The 23,315-nt window shown below is 38.7% G+C and overlaps 1 protein-coding gene across 2 annotated transcripts in view; it reads right to left on the bottom strand.

Annotated features, from left to right (window-relative positions):
- Nucleotides 1–23,315, bottom strand: part of KSR2 (kinase suppressor of ras 2) — a gene marked incomplete at its 3' end in the record, with an annotated part of 683,082 nt that overhangs the window by 161,416 nt on the left and 498,351 nt on the right. For both annotated transcript variants that reach the window (XM_082252187.1, XM_082252188.1), the window contains exon 14: nt 22,410–22,777. In XM_082252187.1, the coding sequence (XP_082108313.1) occupies nt 22,410–22,777 (368 nt within the window). The remainder of the gene's footprint in view (nt 1–22,409; nt 22,778–23,315) is intronic.

Here is a 23,315-nt window from a genome sequence, read left to right as displayed (position 1 = left end):
CACAATGACTGAGATATTGATAAAAAACATAATTAATTTACCAGCAGAAAAATGTGCATTGCCTTTCTATGTACAGTGAGGAAAATAATTCTTTGATCTCCTGCAGATTTTGTAGGTTTGCCCACTAACCAAGAAATGAAGGGACTATATCTTTTATTATAGGTGTATTTTAAATGATAGAGACAGAATATTAACCAAAAATCCAGCAAAAACAAATTATACAAATGTTATAAATTGAGCTGCAGTTCAGTGAGTAAAACTAGAATTTGTTCCCCAAGCAAAACATGACTTGGTACCTGGTGGAGAAACCCTTGTTGGCAAGCAGAGGAAAGACAATTCTTGTAGTTGGTTACCAGGTTTGCAAACATCTCAGGAGGGATTTTGGTGCACTCTTCTTTACAGATCTTCTTTAAATCCTTAAGGTTTCTTAGCTGTCGCTTGGCAACTCGAAGGTTCAGCTCCCTTCATAAATGTTCTTAAGGATTAAGGTCTGTTGAATGGCTAGGCCACTCCATGACCTTAATGTGCTTCTTCTGGAGCTACTCTTTTGTTGCCTTGGCGGTATGTTTTGGGTCACTGTCATGCTGTAAGACCCATCCACAACCCAACTTCAGTGTTCTGGCTGAGGGAAGAAGGTTCTCATCCAATTTCTTACAGTATATGGCCCTGTCCATTGTCCCCTCAATGCGGTAAAGTTGGCCTGTACCTTTAGCAAAGAAACAACCCCAAAGCATAATGTTTCCACCTCCGTGCTTGACTGTAGAGATGGTGTTCTTAAGGTCATAGTCAGCATTTTTCTTCCTCCAAACACATCGAGTTAGTTCCAAAGAGCTCACTTTTGGTCTGATCTGACCACAGCACTTTCTCCTAAATCATTTGTATATTCATTTGCAAGCTTCAGATGGGCCTGTACATGTGCCTTTTTCAGGAGGGGACCTTGCGAACTCTGCATTGTTACCAATGAGCCTTGAGATCATTCACAGGTTTTCTCATTAAGATCCTTACCCCATGAGGCAAAATCTTGCATGGAGCTCCAGACCAAAGGAGATTGATGGTAATTTTTTTATTTCTTCAATTTGCGAATAATCGCTCCAACAGTTGTCCCCTTCTCACCAAACTTCATTCTGATGATCCTGTAGCCCATTCCAGTCTTGTGCAGGTCTACAATCTTGTCCCTGATGTCTTTTAGCAGCTCTTTGATCTTGCCCATAATGGTAAGGTTTGAATGGAAGAAAGAGATTCTGTGAACAGGTGTCTTTTATACACATAATGAGTTGTTTTTAGGAGCATCTACTTCAATTAGCAGGACGAATCTGTGTAACATACTGTAGCCAGTCTGTGGGAGCCAGAATTATTGTTGGTTTGTAGGGGATCAAATACTTATTTTAGTCACTGAACTGCAACTCAATATATAACATTTGTATCATGTGTTTTTTCTGGATTTTTGGTTGATATTCTGTCTCTATCATTTAAAATACACATATGATTACAATTATACACCCTTTATTTCTTTGTAAGTGGGCAAACTTACAAAATCTGCTGGGGATCAAATAATTATTTTGGCCACTGTTTGTGGTAGGAATTTGTGGGCATCAGACAGACTTGTCCAGCAGTTTTAGCTACAGTACATTTTAAAAAGACTAAAATCACCTCTTGCCTTCTATTTAACACTTGTATAAGGATTCACTATAGGTTAAAAATTGCAATTTACGGTGTTTGACAGCTGCAGTTAATTTATATTTGATAGGTATAGTGGAGAAGTTTAAATTGCATGCACAGATAGTATCACATATGCAATTTTATACACAAATCTATGTATTTCAAAAAAGAGTAGGCAACCATTTAATGAATAAATTCTGCTACCTTTCCTAATAGTTTTGCACCTAATGAGTGCTAGATGGTTTACATTAATCTCAATGAGGAGAGGCAGTGACAAGTGGTAATAGACCCATGGTACTGTGTTAACTGTTTATCTGCTTTCAATCACTGAATCCCCCGAATCCTGGTTTAAAAAATGCTATGACTTAAAAACAGCATCATAAAGCAGAGCGACATAACAGCTCTATTATAATTTATAATGGAGCAATTATATATTTGGAATTAAACCATAACTGGAATTTATTCAAATTGGTTTAAATAATGTATTGTTGTACCAAAAGGATCAGACCTGAACCTTATTTTTTGACAACTGAACAATGCAAGATAAATCAGAATAGGGCACGTGCTTATTCTATTTATTCTACAAACACTGTACAATGCCAACTTGGTCATGAAAATGGAAGACGAACCTATGACTATTTAAACCTTAAAATGCACCTTCTATCAAAGCATTAGACAGCACAAGTTAGTATCAACAAAAAATATGTTTGCATACAAAAAGGGAACAAAGGATAATAAGATTTTTGGCTAGACAAAGATGCTGACATGTTTTATCAACATCCGCAGAAGGAACAACATTTTACTCATCGTTGCCACAAATCCCAGCAAATACAAACACATGATCTTTTAATTCAATGTATGCATAATATAAAAAGATTTCCAATTGAGAAAGGGAACTTTACTTGAATTCAGGCATACTATAAAAAGATCTTCAAAGAAAAATGGAAACTTTTCTTAAATAACAATACCACTCAACAACTTCGCCTTTCATCGAGGAAATGCCTACAGTAAATCGGAAGTGATGCAAGGGAAGGTGGGATTCAAAATTCTGGCTTTAATGCTTGGCACAGGAAGAGGCATTCTGGGATGGCTTCATCTAATTCCCAGTATTGGTTTAGTAAGGAGGAAAGGAAAAAAAACAACCACTAGAAGGCGCATCTTAAAAGATATTTTTAGAAGGTAGAAATTAGCAGTACATTACACTTTCATCACTTTCTGTTCTAGCCTTGTCTGAATCATCATTATTTAGAAATATTTGGTTAATTACAGTACATTCAGTAAGTGATAACAAGCAAGAATAAATAAGCTATTTCACTTTTGGACAACAAACATATACATGCACATATTTCTTGAGTTGTAAATGTAAAAAAACAGAGAATATGTGACAGTCATTACAATCTTTTAACAGTTTAAAATAGAAAGTTTTCACTTGCAATGAACCAAAAAACATTTGTTTTGCCATCACTGGTGTCCAGCAGTGGGTGGTTACCCCCCCCCCCCCCCCAACTGAGCACTTTTGAGCTTACAATTAATTAAAATAGATTTTTTCCTATTTCAAAACATGTCATAATTTATGGTATACCTATTTCTGAATGTCAGAAATAATAAGGCAAACTCCTATGGGTGGTTCCATTGTCATACACTGAATTATGGGATAGCAAAATGATCACAGGGTATATATAATAAATATATAATATTTGTGATGTATAATTCTTAGACAGTGGTCATATGTATACATTTCCTCTGTAACATAAAAGACCTCACATTGCTTAGGGCAGCTGTCAGTCTGGTTGTTCTCTACAGATACTGTGTCCAAAAACAAGTGCCAAGGGAACGTCCCTGCTGTGTTCAGCATAACGAGAAAGGTTCTTGATGTGCATCTTTGATCAGGCCTCACTTTCTCAGGCATTGCCCAAAGGGATCGCTTCAGAGGCATTTCCCAGCTCAACACATGTTCAGCAATCACAGAGGAATAGGGACATTTTCCCAACTCATCAGCAAATAGGAGAAAAGCTGTCAGACATAAATCCCTTAGGTGAATCGTACAAATATTTCATTGATATTTATGACACAACAAATTAATTTTCACTTACTGTAAGTGGCTTAATGACCTACTAACCCTTGTGGAACCCTTATGTTGCTCTGCTGTCTTTTGTAAACATTTTGATAGAAAAATCTATTGGCAGATTGTTGTTATTATATCATAAACTGGTATATGATCCAAGGGCCGTATACAGCAACTTAAAAAAAGATGCAGATTCCCTATACCTTCTGTTCCTTCACCTACATGATCAGCTTCCAAAACAGCTTTTACTCCCATAATGTTAGCATACTGCTGTTTGGTGTGCACTGTGTATATGCACAGCTTAAAGCGTAACTCCACTTTTGTTGAGAAAAAAACATTCCCCCCTGGGTGATCTCTGTACATTACAAGGATTCTAACAAACTTTGTTGCAGATTCCTACCTTTTGTTATTCTGAAGAAATCATTGTTTGTTCCTCTGTGCCTCTGTGCTGAGTGGGTCAAATGGGAGTGGTTTCATAATGATCTGTCAGCTGTGGCAGCTGCAGGGCACTAATAAGGAAAGCTGCTGGGCCTGCATCCCTTTAGATGTGTTTCTATTGGGAGTATCTCACCAAAAATGACATTTTTGTTTCAGGGGAAGACTGAAATCTGACTTGTATCTTAGGCAGACTTCTGGGAAAATTGGTGAGCCAATCACACAAGCAGAAAATGATGTTTCTGGGGTGTGGTCAGTACACATTATGTGTACAGAACAGCTCCAGGTAGCCATATTGCAGTGCATTTTCAGAAAATTACAACAGCTGCAGATTGAAAAGGAAAGGTCATTTTTATTAACATTCAAATACAATATGATTTGTGTCGTAATTGTATACGCTATATTGTTTTTTCTTTATTTGTCTTTTTTTCCCACAAAAGTGGAGTTACCTTATAGTAGTTACATAGGCCCCTGTAGTTTAGGCATGCTTCAGTGGGCTTGAGGTGTCACCAGGTGGTAAACATAGGCTTTGTGCAGTAGGACAGCATTGTTGCCTGTTGCTCCTTGTATACACTTTTCTATCCCATACCATGCATTGTGATTGTTGATCTAACTAGCCCTGACTATACTGTATATCTGTGCTTTGATCATATCTATACACCTTCTAACAACAATGTTCTATTATATATATTTAAACCTAGAACAACACTCTCACATTTAATAAAAAAGCTGAAAAAATATGGAGAACTTTCAAACTTAAAGATCAACCCTGTAAAGTCTGAAATTTTAAATTTAAGTTTGGGTAAGAAGGAAGAACTAGCCTTACAGAGGGAATTCTCATTTATATGGGGGAAAACAGACCTAAAATACCTTAGGATAAAACTAACACAAACCCTAGAGAATTTATACCAAGCAAACTATATTCCATTACTTAATGAGATCAAAACCAACATTAAAAAAAATATCAACACAAACCCATATCGGAGATGGAGATCCACAGCGCAATCAAATCTCTTAAACTAAATAAGAGACCGGGCCCAGGTGGTTTTACTGCTTCTTATTGTAGACATTTCTCAGAATTTCTCATCCCAATGCTCTCCAAGGCCTACAACTCTATCCTTAAGAGTCACACCTTTAGTGCTGATTCAATAGGCGCAGCCATATCTATGATCCCCAAACCACAAACGGGCGACTCCTCCAGGGCAAATTACCGCTCAATCTCATTACATCACACAGACATTAAGCTGCTGACCAAAATTCTTTCCACACATCTCAACTCAATTATAGGCTCTCTTATACACAAAGATCAAGTAGGTTTCATCCCAAGAAGACAAGCAGGAGATAGCATACGCAGGGCTGTCCTCCTGGCTCACCACGCGCGTTCTCGCCACATCCCTACCTGTTTTATCTCCTTGGATATAAAAAAAGTGTTTGATACCTTATCATGGTCATATCTTCAATTTATATTACGTAAATAGGGCTTTGGGCCCCATTTTCTGTCCTGGATCTCCTCACTATATTCAACCCATTCAGCCTATATCCGCTATGTTGGCTTTAAATCCCAATCCTATCCTGTGTGCTGTGGCATGAGACAGGGGTGCCCGCTGTCCCCTCTCCTTTTCACGCTCGCTACAGAACCCCTTGCCCCAAAAATCTGTTCAAATCCTAATATACAAAGGCTTAGAAATTGGGGCCACCAACACAAACTATGCTTACTTGCTGATGACATTCTCCTGTTTCTCACCTCCCCCCTAACCTCCACCCCTAATCTTCTTTCCACTTTAGATCAATTTGCTAAAATTTCCGGACTAGTCATCAAAACCCACAAATCCAAAGCCCTCAACGTATCCTTACCCTCCACGCTACTTTTGAAACTGCGTTCTGGTCTCCCTTGGCTACCCACTGTATCCCCTACTTAGGTGTTGAATTTACTGCAGACCCTTTGGAACTTTTTACCACCAATTATCCCCCTATGCTAGCACATCTTACCATGCTTATGACTTCCTGGGCCTCTTTACCCTTGGCCTGGTTGGGACGCATCACCGTAATCAATATGGCCATTCTGCCTAAGATACTGTACCTATTTAGGGTTTTACCCATCCAGGTCCCATCATATTACCTATGCCAGCTACAACGTAGAGCTCACATCTATATCTGGGGAAAAACTCAGCCCAGAATACCAAGGAGGGTCTTGTACCTCTATAAACTTCAGGGTGGATTAGGATTTCATCACTTTGTGAAATATTACCAAGCAGCACAACCTGCCCAACTCACTAAGTGGCATGCCACACAAGAAACACCCCTCTGGGTAGCCCTGGAGGCAGTAAATTGCGATCCACTATCCTCAGCCAATCTTCTCTGGCTAAAACCGACTGACCGTAGGTCAATTATCAACCCCGCAATGCACCATTCCTTGCACCTCTGGGACACTCTGAAATTCAAATACAAGCTTCAATCACCCCATAATCCCCTATTGTCCTACTTGCACAACCCGTCCTTCGCCCCCCACGTGGGAATCTTCATCTTCATTTCACCGTTGGTCCGCTGCCGGACTTATCCAGGCCCACTAGCTCATTGCCTTCAACTCTCTCAAACCATTCCCGGTCATTTGCAAATCCCATGGTTTACTGAGCTCCGAAATATTTCGTTATCTCCAAATAAAACACTTCCTAACCCAATGTATTCGTACTGACCTTACTTTGCCTAGCTTGACCTCGTTTGAACATATCTGTTTACATGACCCACATGCCTGGGGACTTATCTCCCTTCTCTACTCTAGACTCCCTCAACCCTATGCCAACAAATGGGAAATGGACTTGGCCCTAAAGCTAGAACCTGAGATTGGTCTAAGATTTGGCAAACGACTAAGGCTGCCTCCCAAAACGTTGTAGCATCCAAAACCAATTACAAGGTCCTAATGAGCTGGTACTTGGTACCTGCATGAATATCAAAATACTTCCTACCCCTCAGCATGTTTTCGGGGCTGCCCTGATGCTGGTACTCACTTACACATATGGTGGACCTGCCCTATAGTGCAAACGTTCTGGAAAAGAATCTTTTAGATTCTCTTCACTTTGACAAATACCACCCTCACTCCAGACCCTTCCCTTGCTATATTAAATATGAAGCCAGCTGACCTAACCAGGCCCCAACACAAACTGCTTTTACAAATAACCACGGCAGCAAAACAAATCATTGCGAAAGCGTGGAAAACCCCACACTTACCAATACCCAAAGTGAAACATAGAATCACGAAAGCAACGATCCATGCTAAGATTGAAGCAGTAATGTTGGATAAAATTGATAAATATGAAAGATTATGGCAACCATGGGTCGAACATTTCCTTTCACCTAACTTTGACACTTCCCTTCTATTGCCCTGATACCCCCCTTCTCAATAAGCAAGAACCAATTAAGCCGGACTGGCTCACTCTCCCCAGCGACCTCCCCCCCTTCACTGTCCCCCCTACCCCCCTCTTTTCTCCTTTACTAATCTCCTTCCCCTGCTCTGTTTCCTTCCCCCTTATGAACTCACTTTATTGTTGATACTCCAGAGAATGATGGACCTTTACAGGAACTGTTATGGCTACGAATTTCCATTCCCATTACCACTCAGTAGTTCCTGTTCGGTTTCTGGCTTCACCAACTCAAACAATACTTTTTTCTGTATTGATCAGTTGTTACATGGAAGTACTAATATTTATAGGACGGCAGGAGTGCTGTTGCTCTACCCCATGCTGGCACAGCTAGATCCCTTTAAGGGGTGCCCGGGGGTGTGGCAGCACTTCCGTAGATCCATCCTCCTCTTTCGTTGAATATTGTTGATGTTCCCTAGCTTCGTTTTCATGTACCATTTATTTTTGCTCATGTAACTGTACACTTTCCCCAATACTGTATTCAATATTGCAAGTTGTAATATGCTGTTTATTATTCTCTGATGTTTTTTCTCCTTTGTATACCCTAATAAAATGTTTGAACAAGAAAAAAATATCAACACAGCCACTCTCATGGGAGGGACGGATAAATATGGTAAAAATGGCAATACTACCAAAAATCTAAATTTCAAATGTTACCAATAGCTTTACCTCAGACATATTTTAAAACATTAAAGTACAACTAAATAAGAATATTTGGACTCCACAAAAATACAGAATGTTTGATGAAAATACGCATGCATTGACTAGAAATGATTTTAAGGTATGGGATATAATTTAAAGGCAAGCAAAATGGGAATATAACTCACCACTAATTTCATTCAGGGACACAAACATTTTTTTTACCAGGAAATGGGGCATATTTTGGAGACTGGATTAAGAACACATAGTTAAAAGATATTACAAAAAAAAGGAAAGCTATGTACATATCAGGAATTAAAACAGAAAGGAGAACTGAGGTTTTGAATGAATGGAGGTATCTGAAGAGAACTTAAATCCATTTGAAAAAAGATGTAACTCACGGACATTCATTGAAAAATGGGAAAAGGAATTAGGATCACGTTTACAAGAACAACAAGTAAATAAAGTACTTAGAGCTATACATTTTTTGCGGTAAATATAAACATGATAGAAATTAATTATAAATGTCTGGCAAGATGGTACATAACACCTGTTAAAGCCCAAAAATGCCAACCACATAAATCACCACTGTGTTGAAGAGGTTGTAATCTGAAGGGCACTATGGCCTATCTATGGTGGGAATGCCCGAACATTCGTGAATATTGGCAGAATGTGCAGCAATACTTAAGGGAGATCACAGGCATGGACATTACTGATGACCTGTGGGTTTGTTTATCTCAGGGACACAAACATTTTTTTACCAGGAAATGGGGCATATTTTGGAGAGTGGATTAAGAACACATAGTTAAAAGATATTACAAAAAAAAGGAAATCTATTTACATATCAGGGATTAAAACACAAAGGAGAACTGAGGTTTTTGAATGAATGGAGGTATCTGCAGCTAAAGCACTTTGTGAGAAAACTACCGCAGCCAATTAGATCTGACGAGAACTTAAATCAGTTTGAAAAATGATGTAACTCACAGACAAACTTGAAAACTGTATATCTCAGATATATAAAATATTTACGAAGTTAGTGAGGCCTAGAATACCCCCATTCATTGAAAAATGGGAAAAGGAATTAGGATCACGTTTACAAGAACAACAAGTAAGTAAAGTACTGAGAGCTATACATTTTTTTGCGGTAAATATAAACATGATAGAAACTAATTATAAATGTCTGGCAAGATGGTACATAACACCTGTTAAAGCCCAAAAATGCCAACCACAGAAATCACCACTGTGTTGAAGAGGTTGTAATGGAAGTAATGGAAGGTGCTGCTGATTTTAAGGCCTCAAAATATGTGCGCAAATGTTTGCCAAATCAATATTTTGGCTAAAAATGCATTAAAATTATTATTTGCAGATACAAACACAGCAAATTTTACAAAATCCCTGCTAAGTTCCTTCTAAATATAAAAGCTAAACCTGTATAGTATAAATCGGACATAAGCAACAATTTCTCAAAAAATCTGGAGGTTTTCCTTTTTCACTTTCAGCATTCAGATTTTATAAAAGACCCTCCAAACCATATATTTTCTGAAAGCACATGGGTAGTAGAATAAAAATAAGGCACTACTGATTATTAAGGCACCGTAATATTTGAGCAAATGTTTATCAAACCAATATTTTTGCTAAAAATACACTAAAATCATTAAATGTACAAAATTCCTACTAAATATAAAAGTTAAAACTGTTTCCAGTTAATAAACAACAAATATTTGAACAGATATTTGTACATTTTACATTGCACCTTTTTGTGAAATGGTGAAAACTGAATGTAGGCCAAACTATAAATAAAAACAATTTACTCTAAAAATCCAAAGGTTACCATTTTTCACTTACTTTTTTTCCAGAATTTGAAAAGTCCCCTTAGGCTTGGTTCGCACTTGTGCGATACAAAAAACCCTGCGAATCCAGTGCGGGTTCCTGCATCGCACCTGAATTGCCAGCAGTTCACACTGCCGTCTGCTGATCGCAGCACAGTGTGAATTCGAACAGGAATCAAACCGCATAGTGTGAACACCCATGCGATCCAGTTCTGGTGCTGACAAAAAAAAGAGTCCTGCAAAAGTTTTGTTTGATTGCGATGCAAATTCAGCCATACAGTTTGTATGGCTGAATTTGCATTACACAGACATCACATGTGATCTGCACAGTATTGCGGTGCGAATCACATGCGATAACTGGCATCGCACCAGTGTGAACCGGCCCTCAAACTAGACATTTTCTAAAAGCACATGACCTGTAGAATAAAAAAAGTGCTACTCATTTTTTGGGTGCTGCAATTATTGCACAAATGTTCATCATATCGTTAATTTCACTAAAAATACACTATAATCATTAGAAGTGCACATAAACACAACATAACTTGCAAAATTCCTGCTAAATTACTACTAAAGCAACGTTCACATGTGGCATACTAAAGTGTATGCCTATGGAGGGCCATGTTTACCCACGCAGGGATGCACAGGTGTTACGGCAGTCCCTATTTATGTCAATTGGGATGCAACAGCTGCACAGGCATAGCTACTGTTCCCAATCTGACATCCATGTGGGTGTAGGTGCACGACCCTGAACGCAGACAGTGTGAGCTCAGGGGCATGCACGCAGACCTATATGGATGTAAAATTGGGAGCAAAGGCTCTGTTCGTGTAGTTGCTACATTCCAAATGTCATCAATGGGACTGCCTGCACAGAGATGTACGGAACACCTGTGACTCCCTGTAAAAGTACGCTGTTTATGCCTGGTGTGAACAAGGCCTTAGGCCCCTTTCACACAAGCAGACCAATCGGGTCTGCCTGTCTGTTTTTAAAGAAGGTCCAATTGGACCACCCATTGTTTTCTATGGAGAGGCTGATGTAAATAGACATGTGTCCGTTTACACCCGTCTGCATCTGATTCGATCCACTAAAAACAGACAAATGAGTATCCCATTCCCCCTTTGTCTAGCAGATCGGATAGAAATGGACAGACGACCACCCCATAGAGAACAGTGGGCTGCATCCGTGTCCATTTTGCATCAGTGGAGCGGACGTGGACCTGTCATTTACCTGCTCAGCAAGGATCAGCAGAGAGATCCCCTGCTGAGCAGGCGGATTCTTCTTGACAGAGTACACTTACTGTTTTTTTTTGTTTTTTTACTTCGTTTTTTTTTTTTTACCTTTAATTTTATTTTTACAATTATATACAGTATACAGTATCTCACACACACACTTTTGGAAATATTTTATTATATCTTTTCATGTGACAACACTGAAGAAATGACACTCTGCTACAATTTAAAGTAGTGAGTGTACAGCTTGTATAACAGTGTAAATTTGCTGTCCCCTCAAAATAACAACACGCAGCCATTAATGTCTAAACCGCTGGCAACAAAAGTGAGCACACCCCTAAGTGAAAATGTCTAAATTGTGCCCAATTAGCCATTTTTCCTCCTCTGTGTCATGTGACTCCTTAGTGTTACAAGGTCTCAGGTGTGAATGGGGAGCAGGTGTGTTTAATTTGGTATTATCACTCTCACTCTCTCATACTGGATCTGAAAAAAAGAATTGTTGCTCTACATTAAGATGGTCTAGGCTATAGGAAGATTGCCGGGACCCTGAAACTCAGCTGCAGCACGGTGGCCAAGACCGTACAGGTTTAAAAGTAGATTCCACTCAGAACAGGCCTCCCCATGGTCGACCAAAGAAGTTGAGTGCACGTCCTCAGCATCATATCCAGAGGTTGTCTTTGGGAAATGGATGTATGAGTGCTGCCAGCATTGCTGCAAAGGTTGAAGGGGTGGGGGGGTCAGCCTGTCAGTGATCAGACCATACGCCGCACACTGCATCAAATTAGCCTGCATGGCTGTCATCCCAAAAGGAAGCTCTTTCAAAGATGATGCACAAGAAAGCCCACAAACAGTTTGCTGAAGACAAGCAGACTAAGGACATGGATTAGTGGAACCATGTCCTGTGGTCTGATGAGGCCAAGATAAACTTATTTGGTTCAGATGGTGTCAAGCATGCGTGGCGGCAACCAGGTGAGGAGTACAAAGACAAGTGTGTCCTGCCTACAGTCAAGCATGGTGGTGGGAGTGTCATGGTTTGGGGCTGCATAAGTGCTGCCAGAACTGGGGAGCTACAGTTCATTGAGGGAACCATGAATGCCAACATGTACTGTGACATACTGAAGCAGAGCATGATTTCCTCCCTTCGGAGACTGGGCAGCAGGGCAATATTCTAACATGATAACGACACCAAACACACCTGCAAGACGACCACTGTCTTGCTAAAGAAGCTGAGGGTAAAGGTGATGGACTGGCCAAGCATGTCTCCAGACCTAAACTCTGTTGAGTATATGTGGGGCATCCTCAAACAGAAGGTGGAGGAGCGCAAGGTCTCTAACATCCACCAGCCCTGTGATGTCGTCATGGAGGAGTGGAAGAGGACTCCAGTGACAATCTGTGAATCTCTGGTGAACTCCATGCCCAAGAGGGTTAAGGCAGTGCTGGAAAATAATGGTGGCCACACAAAATATTGACACTTTGGGCCCAATTTGAAAATTTTCACTTAGGTGTGTACTAACTTTTTTTGCCAGCGGTTTAGACATCATTGGCTGTGTGTTGGGTTATTTTGGGAGGACAGCAAATGTACACTGTTATACAAGCTGTATACTCACTACTTTACATTGTAGCAAAGTGTAATTTCTTCAGTGTTGTCACATGAAAAGATATAATAAAATATTTACAAAAATGTGAGGGGTGTATTCACTTTCGTGAGATACTGTATATATATCTGTATATCTATATGTATATATATTTTTTTTTTTTTTTAGGGGCAGGGGTCTTTGGTGAGATATCAGATCTAAACAGACCCCCATATCTCTTTTTTTTTAGACAGAATAAGAAAGTCCCGTTCTCTGCAGCACTTTACATGAATGAATAATGAGTCTGTATAGAGACTCATTTTCCATTGAAAAACTAACAGCCTGACACATAGTAAACACTCACCATTTACTATGATCAGCTGTCAGTAGACATAGGAGCCATCAGTACCAATGGCTGCCCCTCAGTCCAGTGTACTACTGTTTGCCAAGCCCCAGCTTTACCCACACCATGCCCCCCCCCCCCGCTCAGTCTGACAGCTCCCCGGAGCGCTGGTCAGCAGCTACAGGCAGCGGAAGGGAAAGGGGTACAGAGGGGGATCGGCCTGGCAGGGGGGACATGCTGAGATGCAGAGACATGCTGAGATCCCCGCTAAGCCCCTGCAGCACCAGAAGATGGCGGAAGTGGCAGAGGAGGGATGCCGGTTTTGAGAGGTAGCTGCAGGGATCGGGTTTGTGGGGGGGGGGATTCAGTGCTGGGGGTGAAGAAGTGGGATCAAGGGGATAGGAAAGGAGAGTGGGGGGAGTAGTTATAGGTGTAAGAGAGCGGACAGGAGGTGGAGAGGCTGGGGACAGGGAAGTGGCAGCATGGGGAGAGGGGGGGCAGTCACATTTTAGGTTAATAACTCTGATTAGCGGACTTTAATCCGCTGAGCAGAGTTATAGAATTGTTTAGCAGAGTCTGCTGAACAATTCTGTTATAAGTTCATGGTTGCAGTATTTCCTTTAAGCCTAGTACACACAATGAGATTATCAGACAAATGATCATCCTTTTTAGTTTGCACGCTAAGGCTCCATATCGAAAACAAATAGGTGACTAAAGAATGAAAATTCTCGTAAAACAGAATAAAAATTCAGATGTAATGTATTTGTATTGTATTTTTGGTTTGAAAACTGTACTGATTAAATGAAAATGGAACTATCTGGTATTATATGAGAAAAATGGCCATGTTTGTCCCTTCGGAAAAGTTTGGACAAAAGCTATGTACTAACGATCAGCTTATCGCTTATTACGATCGAGCCGAAAGCAGTATTTTTTGTATGATATTCTGACTGTGTAATATTCGGATTGTGTGTACGGGGCTTTACACGGTACATAATTTATCGAAGGATCTAGTTACACCATGGTGGGCAGCGTGGAGACTATCAAATGACATGCGCAATCTGAAATAATGTTTGCAGTGTTTTTATGCCGCGTATCAGGAAATCCATTAGCAGTTATTTTTTACAACACTCATAGAGGGGTGAGAATCCTTAAACTCCAAAAAAATAGCCTATTAGGTGAGAAAGAATATCTATTAAAGCATTTACTTACACTGAATCACAAACAAAATTAAAAGTTAAAAAAATATGTAACTTTAGGGCATATTTTTATGCCAAGGTTTTAGATACAATTTAATGGCATAGTGTATGACCTTTGAAGATAAGGAGAGCACAAGCATTGCGGGTATGTTTTGACGGGATTTGTACTATTACTAATTGTATAGTAAAGTATGCTTACTTACTATGGAAGTAAAACTCACCATAAAAATGTACTTTATCTACACTGTCCTTCAAAAATTATTCAATTTATCAGCCAATGTTATTGGTTTAATAATCTAATGTAGCTGCCACTTAGGAAAGCATTTTTTTTGTTTTGTTTTTTTGTTATATAGCTAAACTCCAGCCAAACAGCTAAATACATAAATTAAATACATATATGGGAGCTGTTTTCACCTGCCAAAGGATTTGTATTTCTGTTTACCTAGGCTGGAGATTTAAGCTGGTCATACATAATACAATTTCCTTATTCAATTTCCTTTATATTTACCTTCAACTATGTAGTGCAACGATCTCTGAAGACGTCACAGGAAGTGACGAAACGCCTTAGATGGAACGCACAGCGTAACGGCTTCACGTTAGGGCACGTCTAGGTGAAGCGCAAACCGGAACCTCCACTTGCCACTCTGCAGAGAGGACGTGCAGCCTATATGTTTGACTGCTTGGCATTTGCTTTTAAATGCTTTTATGCTACTTTTACCCATGGATTGGGAATAAATACTTTTTCTACAATACTACCATATCTGGAGCATTTCCTTTTTCCTATATACTTTGGCCCATACCCTGCGTAAGGTGACAGGAGAGGAGGAGAGGAGGAATCCTGTACCATCCCACCACCCAACCGGAGAGCCAAGGGGGAACCCATCCTGGCCCAGGGTGCCAATAAAGCATAAGTGGTCCTAATGCTATAAGGCATATAGGACCCACTGTATCTGGTAAGTCATTCAATTTACCCACACTACGGTGGAAAGATCGTTGTCACAAAGGATATTGGAAGTCAAAATTGACCACCTGCACCTTGAGCTTACTGGTTAAGCACACTTGCACAAAGGACTTATATTATTTGAACTGTCTGGTCACTACAGTCACTGTATTTGGACTTGATTTATATATTTATTTTTATTATATATTTTTTTATGGACCACGCGCACTTAACCTTCCTAGCGGTATTCCCGAGTGTGACTCGGGGTAAGATTTTAGTGCCAAAAGCGGTAACCCCGAGTCACACTCGGGGTAGCGCTAAGAAGATCGCTGGATGCTGGAGGAGGTTTTACTTACCTTTTCTCCGGGATCCAGCGAAGACTGCGAGCGGTATGCGGCGGCGGAGCTCTCTCCCGATCGTCTGCGAGCCCCGGCTTCCGTCTCCGGCGACGTGACGTCCGCCGGGGGGTGGAACCGGCGGCAAATTCGAATGTAAAATGCACCAAACACACTGATACCGTTCAAAATAAAATAAAATCACATTACATTACCCCCCAGTGCCCTTTCCTGCAGTTTTACTGTACTTTTTATGTAAATATATGTATATATATATACATATATATACAGTATATATATATATACATATATATATACATATATATATATATATACACACACACACACACATATTATATATATATATATATATATATATATATATATATATATATATATGTGTATATATATATATATATATATATATATATATATATATATATATGTATATATATATATATATATATATATATATATATATATATATATATATATATATATATATATATATATATATATATATATACACGTATATATATATATACACGTAATTCTTGTGAATGAGCAGCCCAAACCAACTGTATACATTATATATATATATACGTATATATATATATATATATATATATATATATATAATATATATATAATATATGTATACATAATATATGTATACATACATATATATATATATATATATAATATGTATAATAAATGTATACAGTTGGTTTGGGCTGCTCATTCACAAGAATTACATGCTTTCAGCACCTAAAATAATGGTACCGCTTTCAGCACCTAAAATCCAAAAGAATCATACCGCCAGGGAGGTTAATAGCTCTCACCACAGTTATATATAATTTTATTTGAGCATTAATTTATGAATTCGCAATCTGAACTGCTATTTATATTCAGTGCATTTATTCAGTTAATTTATGTATTCACTTGCAGTTTTTGTATTTCACATGCACTTTGCACTTTATTATTGGCTATTCACTTAGAGTGTTTTTATTACATGGGGATTGTTTATTTATCTATTTTTAGTCTATATTGTATTTATTAATTTATATACACATTTGTAGTGCACATTTTACACCACTTGCATTATACTATTTATTGATACCCACCATATAGGCAGCGCCAATTACCCATCCCCTATATTTATATTGTACTGCTATATATTGGTTCAGTCAGGTATTTATTGCACTTAAATACTTTGTTATGCTCAAGAGTTTGATTACTTCTGGGCAATATTTCACATAGTACATTTACCACTAGAGGCACATCCAGCAAGCGCTGTAGGTAGTCTTACTATTAAGATTATTACGGCCACAGTACAAGGACCTGCCTGATTGCATACAAACTGAAAATGTTTAGGTTTGACCTCATAATATATGGTTTTGGTAAATCTAAAGGAAAGTTGTACAAGAAAATTTGTATAATGTATGGGCAGTCTAATACAACTCTGGCCTAAATCACAGATCTGGCTGGTAAGGCAGAAAATCTGATTTTTTTTCTGTTGCAGTTATCTAACACTAATAGCTCCCTCCCCTAGCCTGTGACTGAAGGTGAAGCATCAGGCTGATTAGCGCATCTCTGTTCTCCTTTCGTATCAGCATGTCCCTTGTTAGCACATAAGCACTGCGGTACAGCTAGCTGGCTCCTTGTGCTGTTTCTCCCTCTCCCAGTCTGAGCTTTACTGCACAAGAACTGCATGAGGCTAATACCAAGCCATATAAAAGTACTTACACTGCTTGCGTTTAATAAAATACATTCAATTATGCATTACTAAATTGCTTTTATATCTGACCAAAGTTCAGCACTGAATTTTAACTATGTTGCCATGATATTAGCTAACTTCAAAATAAAGTATTCAGGTTTTATATATGAAATTTTAATCCTTTTATTTTTAATACAATTTTATAGATATGCGATTATGTGCACTCCAGCTTATTTAATGCTACACTATGTACTTTTTGAAACCAATAAAATCTCTGGCATCTGTGGTTATAAGTATCTAATTTAAAACTGCATTATAGTGGTTAAAAACTCTTGCATATACCCATTGACGTGCCTCAGGATTTACACAGAGATGAAAAAAATCATCCTACATAAGTTGTACCTGTTTATCTACAGTCTTCCAAAAAAAAAAAAAAAACATTTTGCACATCATCTTTCAGCAGCAGAGAGCAGGTGGTGGGGGTCTGATGTCACACACACTGCAGAGCTAGAGCACAGAGCTCCTTGAAATATGATCACTGATTGAAGAGAAGGGACAAAACCTCCTCTAACAGGCTCATAGAAAAAAACATAGAGCTGAGTCATCTGATGTGTCCTGAAGGGGGGGGGGGCATCATCTGAGACACTGAGGTGTTGGCTCAGAGTTCTATCAGTGACTAATGCAAAGAACAGAGAGAGTAGAGATCAGAGAAAAACCACACTTAGTGCTTTGTATTCAGGCTAGTAAACACTATGAAGGGATGTACTTTGTCCGCTTTTCATGTCTGAGGCTTACAAATACTTTAATGTTATAATAAGGATGGGGAAATGAAAGTGGATTTGCACTAGCTTTGTGTGTTTGTGGTTTGATTATTGTAAGAGCAGGATGCAGGAAACTGATGTTATATTCTACCTTAAAACGTTTCCATACTATCACTAAATTGGCAAAAAAGAAAACACGTAAGAACACGATAATTACTGTATAACATTGCTACATAGATTTACAAATGTGACCAAAAGTTGAATATTTTATATTCGAGCTGCTCCTCTATACCATGACTATTTTTCTAATCTATTTATATTTTGGAACATTATTGGTATTATTATCATAATAATACAAATGCTGGTTTTAAATCTACCCATCACCAAGATAAATTCTTGAAATACTGGAAACAAACCAAAAAATGCATTGTTAGAATGTAACCTGGAACAAACTGATACATTTTGAAACAAGAGGTATAGACGAAACGCGTCGGATCTACTGCTAATGCCGTCTTTTATCTACTTGTACAAGCTCCATACCATCAAATCTGTGTAAGCGTGTTTCTTCTTTTTTACTATTAAATGTTTTAAAAAGATACACACTATGTGAGCATTTTATTTTTTGAGCGTCCAGAAGAGGATTTCTTGCTGCTCTTACTGCTAGTGGCTATAATATGCCATATTAGTGGATGACGTTGAAGGATTGAGCCATTGATCTTTGGATGTATTACTAGTATAAATCCCATCTATTTCTTAGAAGCCCGAATGACCCAAAAGGTGTATACTTTATTGGGTCCACTACAGCTGGTAAGCCTTCAATACAGTTGTTCTGTTGGTGGTGGTCAAGCACCTGAATTCACAATAGAAGACTTATCAGCACCTTTGCACATCTATGTGTGGAATTTGTGGACTTTATGCTATGATGAGCATTTCACATTAACAGCATCAGCCACCTTATCACTTATGCACTTTTATATATTTTTTATATATATGTTTTTATGATTTTGTGGTCCATATCTAATTTTGTACTTTATTGTTTAGTGCTGCAGTAATTTTGTGGTTCTTGTGCAATTTTGCACTTTATGTATTATAGTATTTAGATACTTTCTAAGTTGCACATTAAAGCAATGTAATTATGTGATTTTGCACATAGTTTATGCACTTTATTTTTTGGTTAGCATATATGTATATGCATTAGCACCGTTGCACTTTATAACATAATCTAACAGCGCTGCAAATTTTTGCTTTTCCAAACAAGAGGTATAATGGTCTAGTGTGGATAGCTAATTTATTAAAAATACACAGTAATATTATATCTGATCTAATTACTTATAGCACATAACTAAAGAATGATACTCTGTTATTTGTGGGAACTGAACTGGACTTCTACATTTTTAAAAATTCTGATTTACCAAATAAGTTGGGAATCTTCACACAATAAAATGTGTAAATACAGTATTTATAATTATCCAATTATGTACAGGTGAAATAAGTGAACAGAAATTTGGATAATTGAGGCAAATGTTTACACAATTTACTGAGGCTGATTTTTAGAATGTGCATACATTTTAAGATTAACTTTAATTATCCAATTATGTGAAACGAAAATCACTGTTTACTAATCTCATCTGAAAATGACTGGATAATTGACGTGAATAACACATTTTATTTTGTGAACATTCTCAAATCCTTTATTAAATCAGCCTTCATTGCATGGGGATTCTCATCTCTTTCAGTAATCTATTTTAAGAATTTTATTTTACAGTTCTGTTCCCTATGAGACAAGGTATATGTAATATATTGTCCCATGTTTCTAACTCCCCCCTAATCCTAGTTACATAGTAGTAGTTATGAGGTCCAACCGCCCCCTCCACTCCTGCCCCTGCTGATCTAACAAATGCTATGAGGGAGGACAGCTAATTTATAGCTGAAGCTTGTCCTTGCTGTGAGCACTTTCCCTAGTCAAGAAACTGTGAGTAGAATGCAGAAGATGGTGGTATGTGCAAGCCTTTGCATTCCTCTTTCCATTGATTACCTTAGTTACATAGTTTGTGAGGTCGAAAAAAGACGCCAGTCCATCCAGTTCAACCTATGATGTGTGTGTGTTTGCTGCTAACCGTACATTGTATAGCCCTGTATGTTGTGGTCTTTAAGCTGCCCATCTAATAGTTTTTTGAAACTATCGATGCTCCCTGCTGATACGACTGCTTGTGGAAGATAATTCCACATCCTTACTGCTCTGATAGTGAAGAACCCCTTACGTATTTTAAGGTTAAACCGTTTTTCCTCAATTTTTAGTGAGAGGCCACGTGTCTTATTGTATTCCCTTTCTCTGAAAAGTTTGTTCCTTATGCTAGGGTCGCCAGTACAGTATTTGTACATTGATATCATATCCCCCCTCAATCGTCTCTTCTCCATAGAAAATAAGTTCAGTGCTTGTAGTCTTTCCTCGTAACCGATGCCCTCCATTCCCCTAATTATTTTTGTTGCCCTTCTCTGAACTCTCTCCAGTTCCAGCACATCCTTCCTGAGGACCGGTGCCCCGAACTGGACAGCATACTCCAGATGTGGCCGGACCAGAGTCTTGTAGAGTGGGAGAATAATCTCGTTATTGGGAAAGTGCTCACAGCCAGGACAAGCTGCATCCATGAGTAAAGGGGGGTGGGTTGACGTTTATAACTAGGGTTAGAAAGTGCTTAGAACAAAGGACAAAGTATTGCATGTACTTTGTCCCATAGGGGACAGAACTGTAAAAAAAATTATAATAATAGATGTTCAATAGTTGATTAGCTCGAATGAATATGGCGGTATTACTACCTTTGTACATATGTATATATATGTAACAATTCAAAGGTCTGTTTATCAATGTAACAATATAACAAAACACATTTTAAAACCCTCTGGTTTTATTCCTCTGAAAACGTTTCTGTAATATGTTTTATTCATATAGTATTCTCCTTGTTAAAATGTAAAAGAGAAGTATGGCAAAAAAAACATTTTCAGAATTATGCTTACCTAGGTGGGTGCAGCATCGGTCCAATGCTGCATCTGTCCTCCACGGACTCTAAGATCGCTCAGTTCTCAGGGCTCCCTGAGCAGAGAGCTGATGACTGTCAGTCACTGCTCTTGTCTCTGCTCCCCTCTACACTCACTGGAGCGCTGGGGCTGTGGAGAGGGCATGAGTAGATGTCTGAGGCTATCAGCGCCTTGCTGAGAGGCTGAGCCAAGTGCCAGTCCAGGGGAAGAGTATATTGGGTACACATCGCTCAAAAGGCAGCCTGCGAGATCCCAAGCTGTCACAGCAAACCTGGGTGCCAGCTTGGTTCACAGCCAACTGGGTACATTGAAGAAAGAGAAATGTGCAGCACATCCAAAGATAAAAGTGTTCCTTTATTCGATATCCATTCAAAAGTAACATGAAGACATGCACATAGCCCACAACCAATCAGTAGATGCGTTTCACACTGCTGTGCATGTGGGCGGATCCTGACTTCATTGTAGCAATCTTGTCTAAGCCTGGACTGGCTCTATGATGTCAGCCACTGTCTGCTGAAAACTGGTTACAGGAGTGCAGAACAAACTGCTCCACAGGAGATCCACAGGAGACATACAGCCAAACAAGCTTTGGCTGTACTTCTCTGTTAACATAGAATTTTAATTTAAATTGAAAAACCTTACCACATATTCATCTCAATTAATTAAAGGAAGCATCAAACATTTGAGGGGCGTTTTTTAATTTTCTATTTTTTTTTTTAAATATCTGGTGACGCTTTCAGTGCCTATAACTTCCTTCAGCATGATAATAATGCTGTTTCCCCACATTGAAATCACTGCAGCAATATCACCCTGTTGAATACCTTACCTTGAATACCTTGCTATCCTGCAAGTAACAAAGAAGAATTTTCAGTGTTGTCACCACTAGAAACCTTTTTTTCTAATTCTAGTTAGCACTGGCCAAGCTATTCCCTCCACAGGTGTTATGAATGATAGCATAGCACTGCCTACATCTCCTGGGAGCACACCAGAAGAAGTGACTCAGGGAACCTGCCTTCATCCCTCCTCCTGACTTTGATGATGAGTGCTGTTGCCCCCTTGATGATGTCACTGGGGATTTAAAAAAAAGATTTCCAGTGTCCCTGGACAAGATAAGTTAAAAAAAATAATAGAATTGAAGGCATCAAAAGGAGCAGGGAAGGGGAAATGGAAAAAAACAAAAGTAAAAAAAAAAGCCTATGGATGGACTTTTTGTGAAATACAAAATGAGAAGGATTACCTGGTGATAATTGCTAGGTGTGGAGGGCTCATGCAGGCTCCCATGAAGAGTACCACATTCTCATGCCGTGTCTGTCGGTAAGCCATCACTTCCCGCTTAAATGCTTTTAGCTGGTCCTCATTATCCCGTTCAATGTCAATAAGTCTAATTGCTACCTCTCCATGCCAGCGTCCATGGTACACTAACCCAAAGCGTCCTTTGCCAATCATCTCTCCAATTTCCAGCTGTTCAAATGGGATGTCCCATTCTTGTAAGAATATGCTGGTTTGACTGGCTTTACGGGGGAAGTTCCTGGCTGATAGCAGCAAGTGGTTCATCTCCTCAAAGTCATCTTCAGACTCGTCTGCTTTCTCATTGCTTTCTTCATTCTGAGATGGTCAAAGATAGAATGATACACTTAGATAAGGGTTGGTAATTTATTGCAATATCTTCACTTTGGTTGAGAGAGAGATTACCAAATATTATTTAAATATAGTACTCTTTAGAAGTTATCAGGTAGGACAGAAATGAAAACTTTACTACACCTTACAATTCAAACGCTGATACAGTTTTGGGTACTCTATCAGTTATTGAATTGAAAGGTGAAATTGGTATTAAAAATGTTTTAGGGCTTGATTTCTTAAATGCCAATACCAACTTAATTCATTTTCATTACTAAACTGTTTACAAGATAAACATCATTTTAGATAACTATTGGCAGAAATATACTGACCATTGTTTCCCTTTGTCCCTTCTTATAGCCTGTCCACCACAAGAAAAGATACAGTGAATGATTACTAGATAAACTAGGGGAATTCAATAGAGGCCTAACAACACTTTTCTGTCAGTAAGGCCCTTCACAATGGCCTGTGCCAGATTAAAAAATCCCTGCTGTCTGTTTCAGTAGCTTTATCAACATAATCAACA

This window comes from Pelophylax lessonae (genome assembly GCF_965119305.1).
Source record: "Pelophylax lessonae genome assembly, chromosome: 1".
Lineage (NCBI taxonomy): Eukaryota > Metazoa > Chordata > Amphibia > Anura > Ranidae > Pelophylax > Pelophylax lessonae.
The sequence above is the reverse complement of the archived record's forward strand: the minus strand, read 5'-3'. Positions and strand labels throughout refer to the sequence as shown.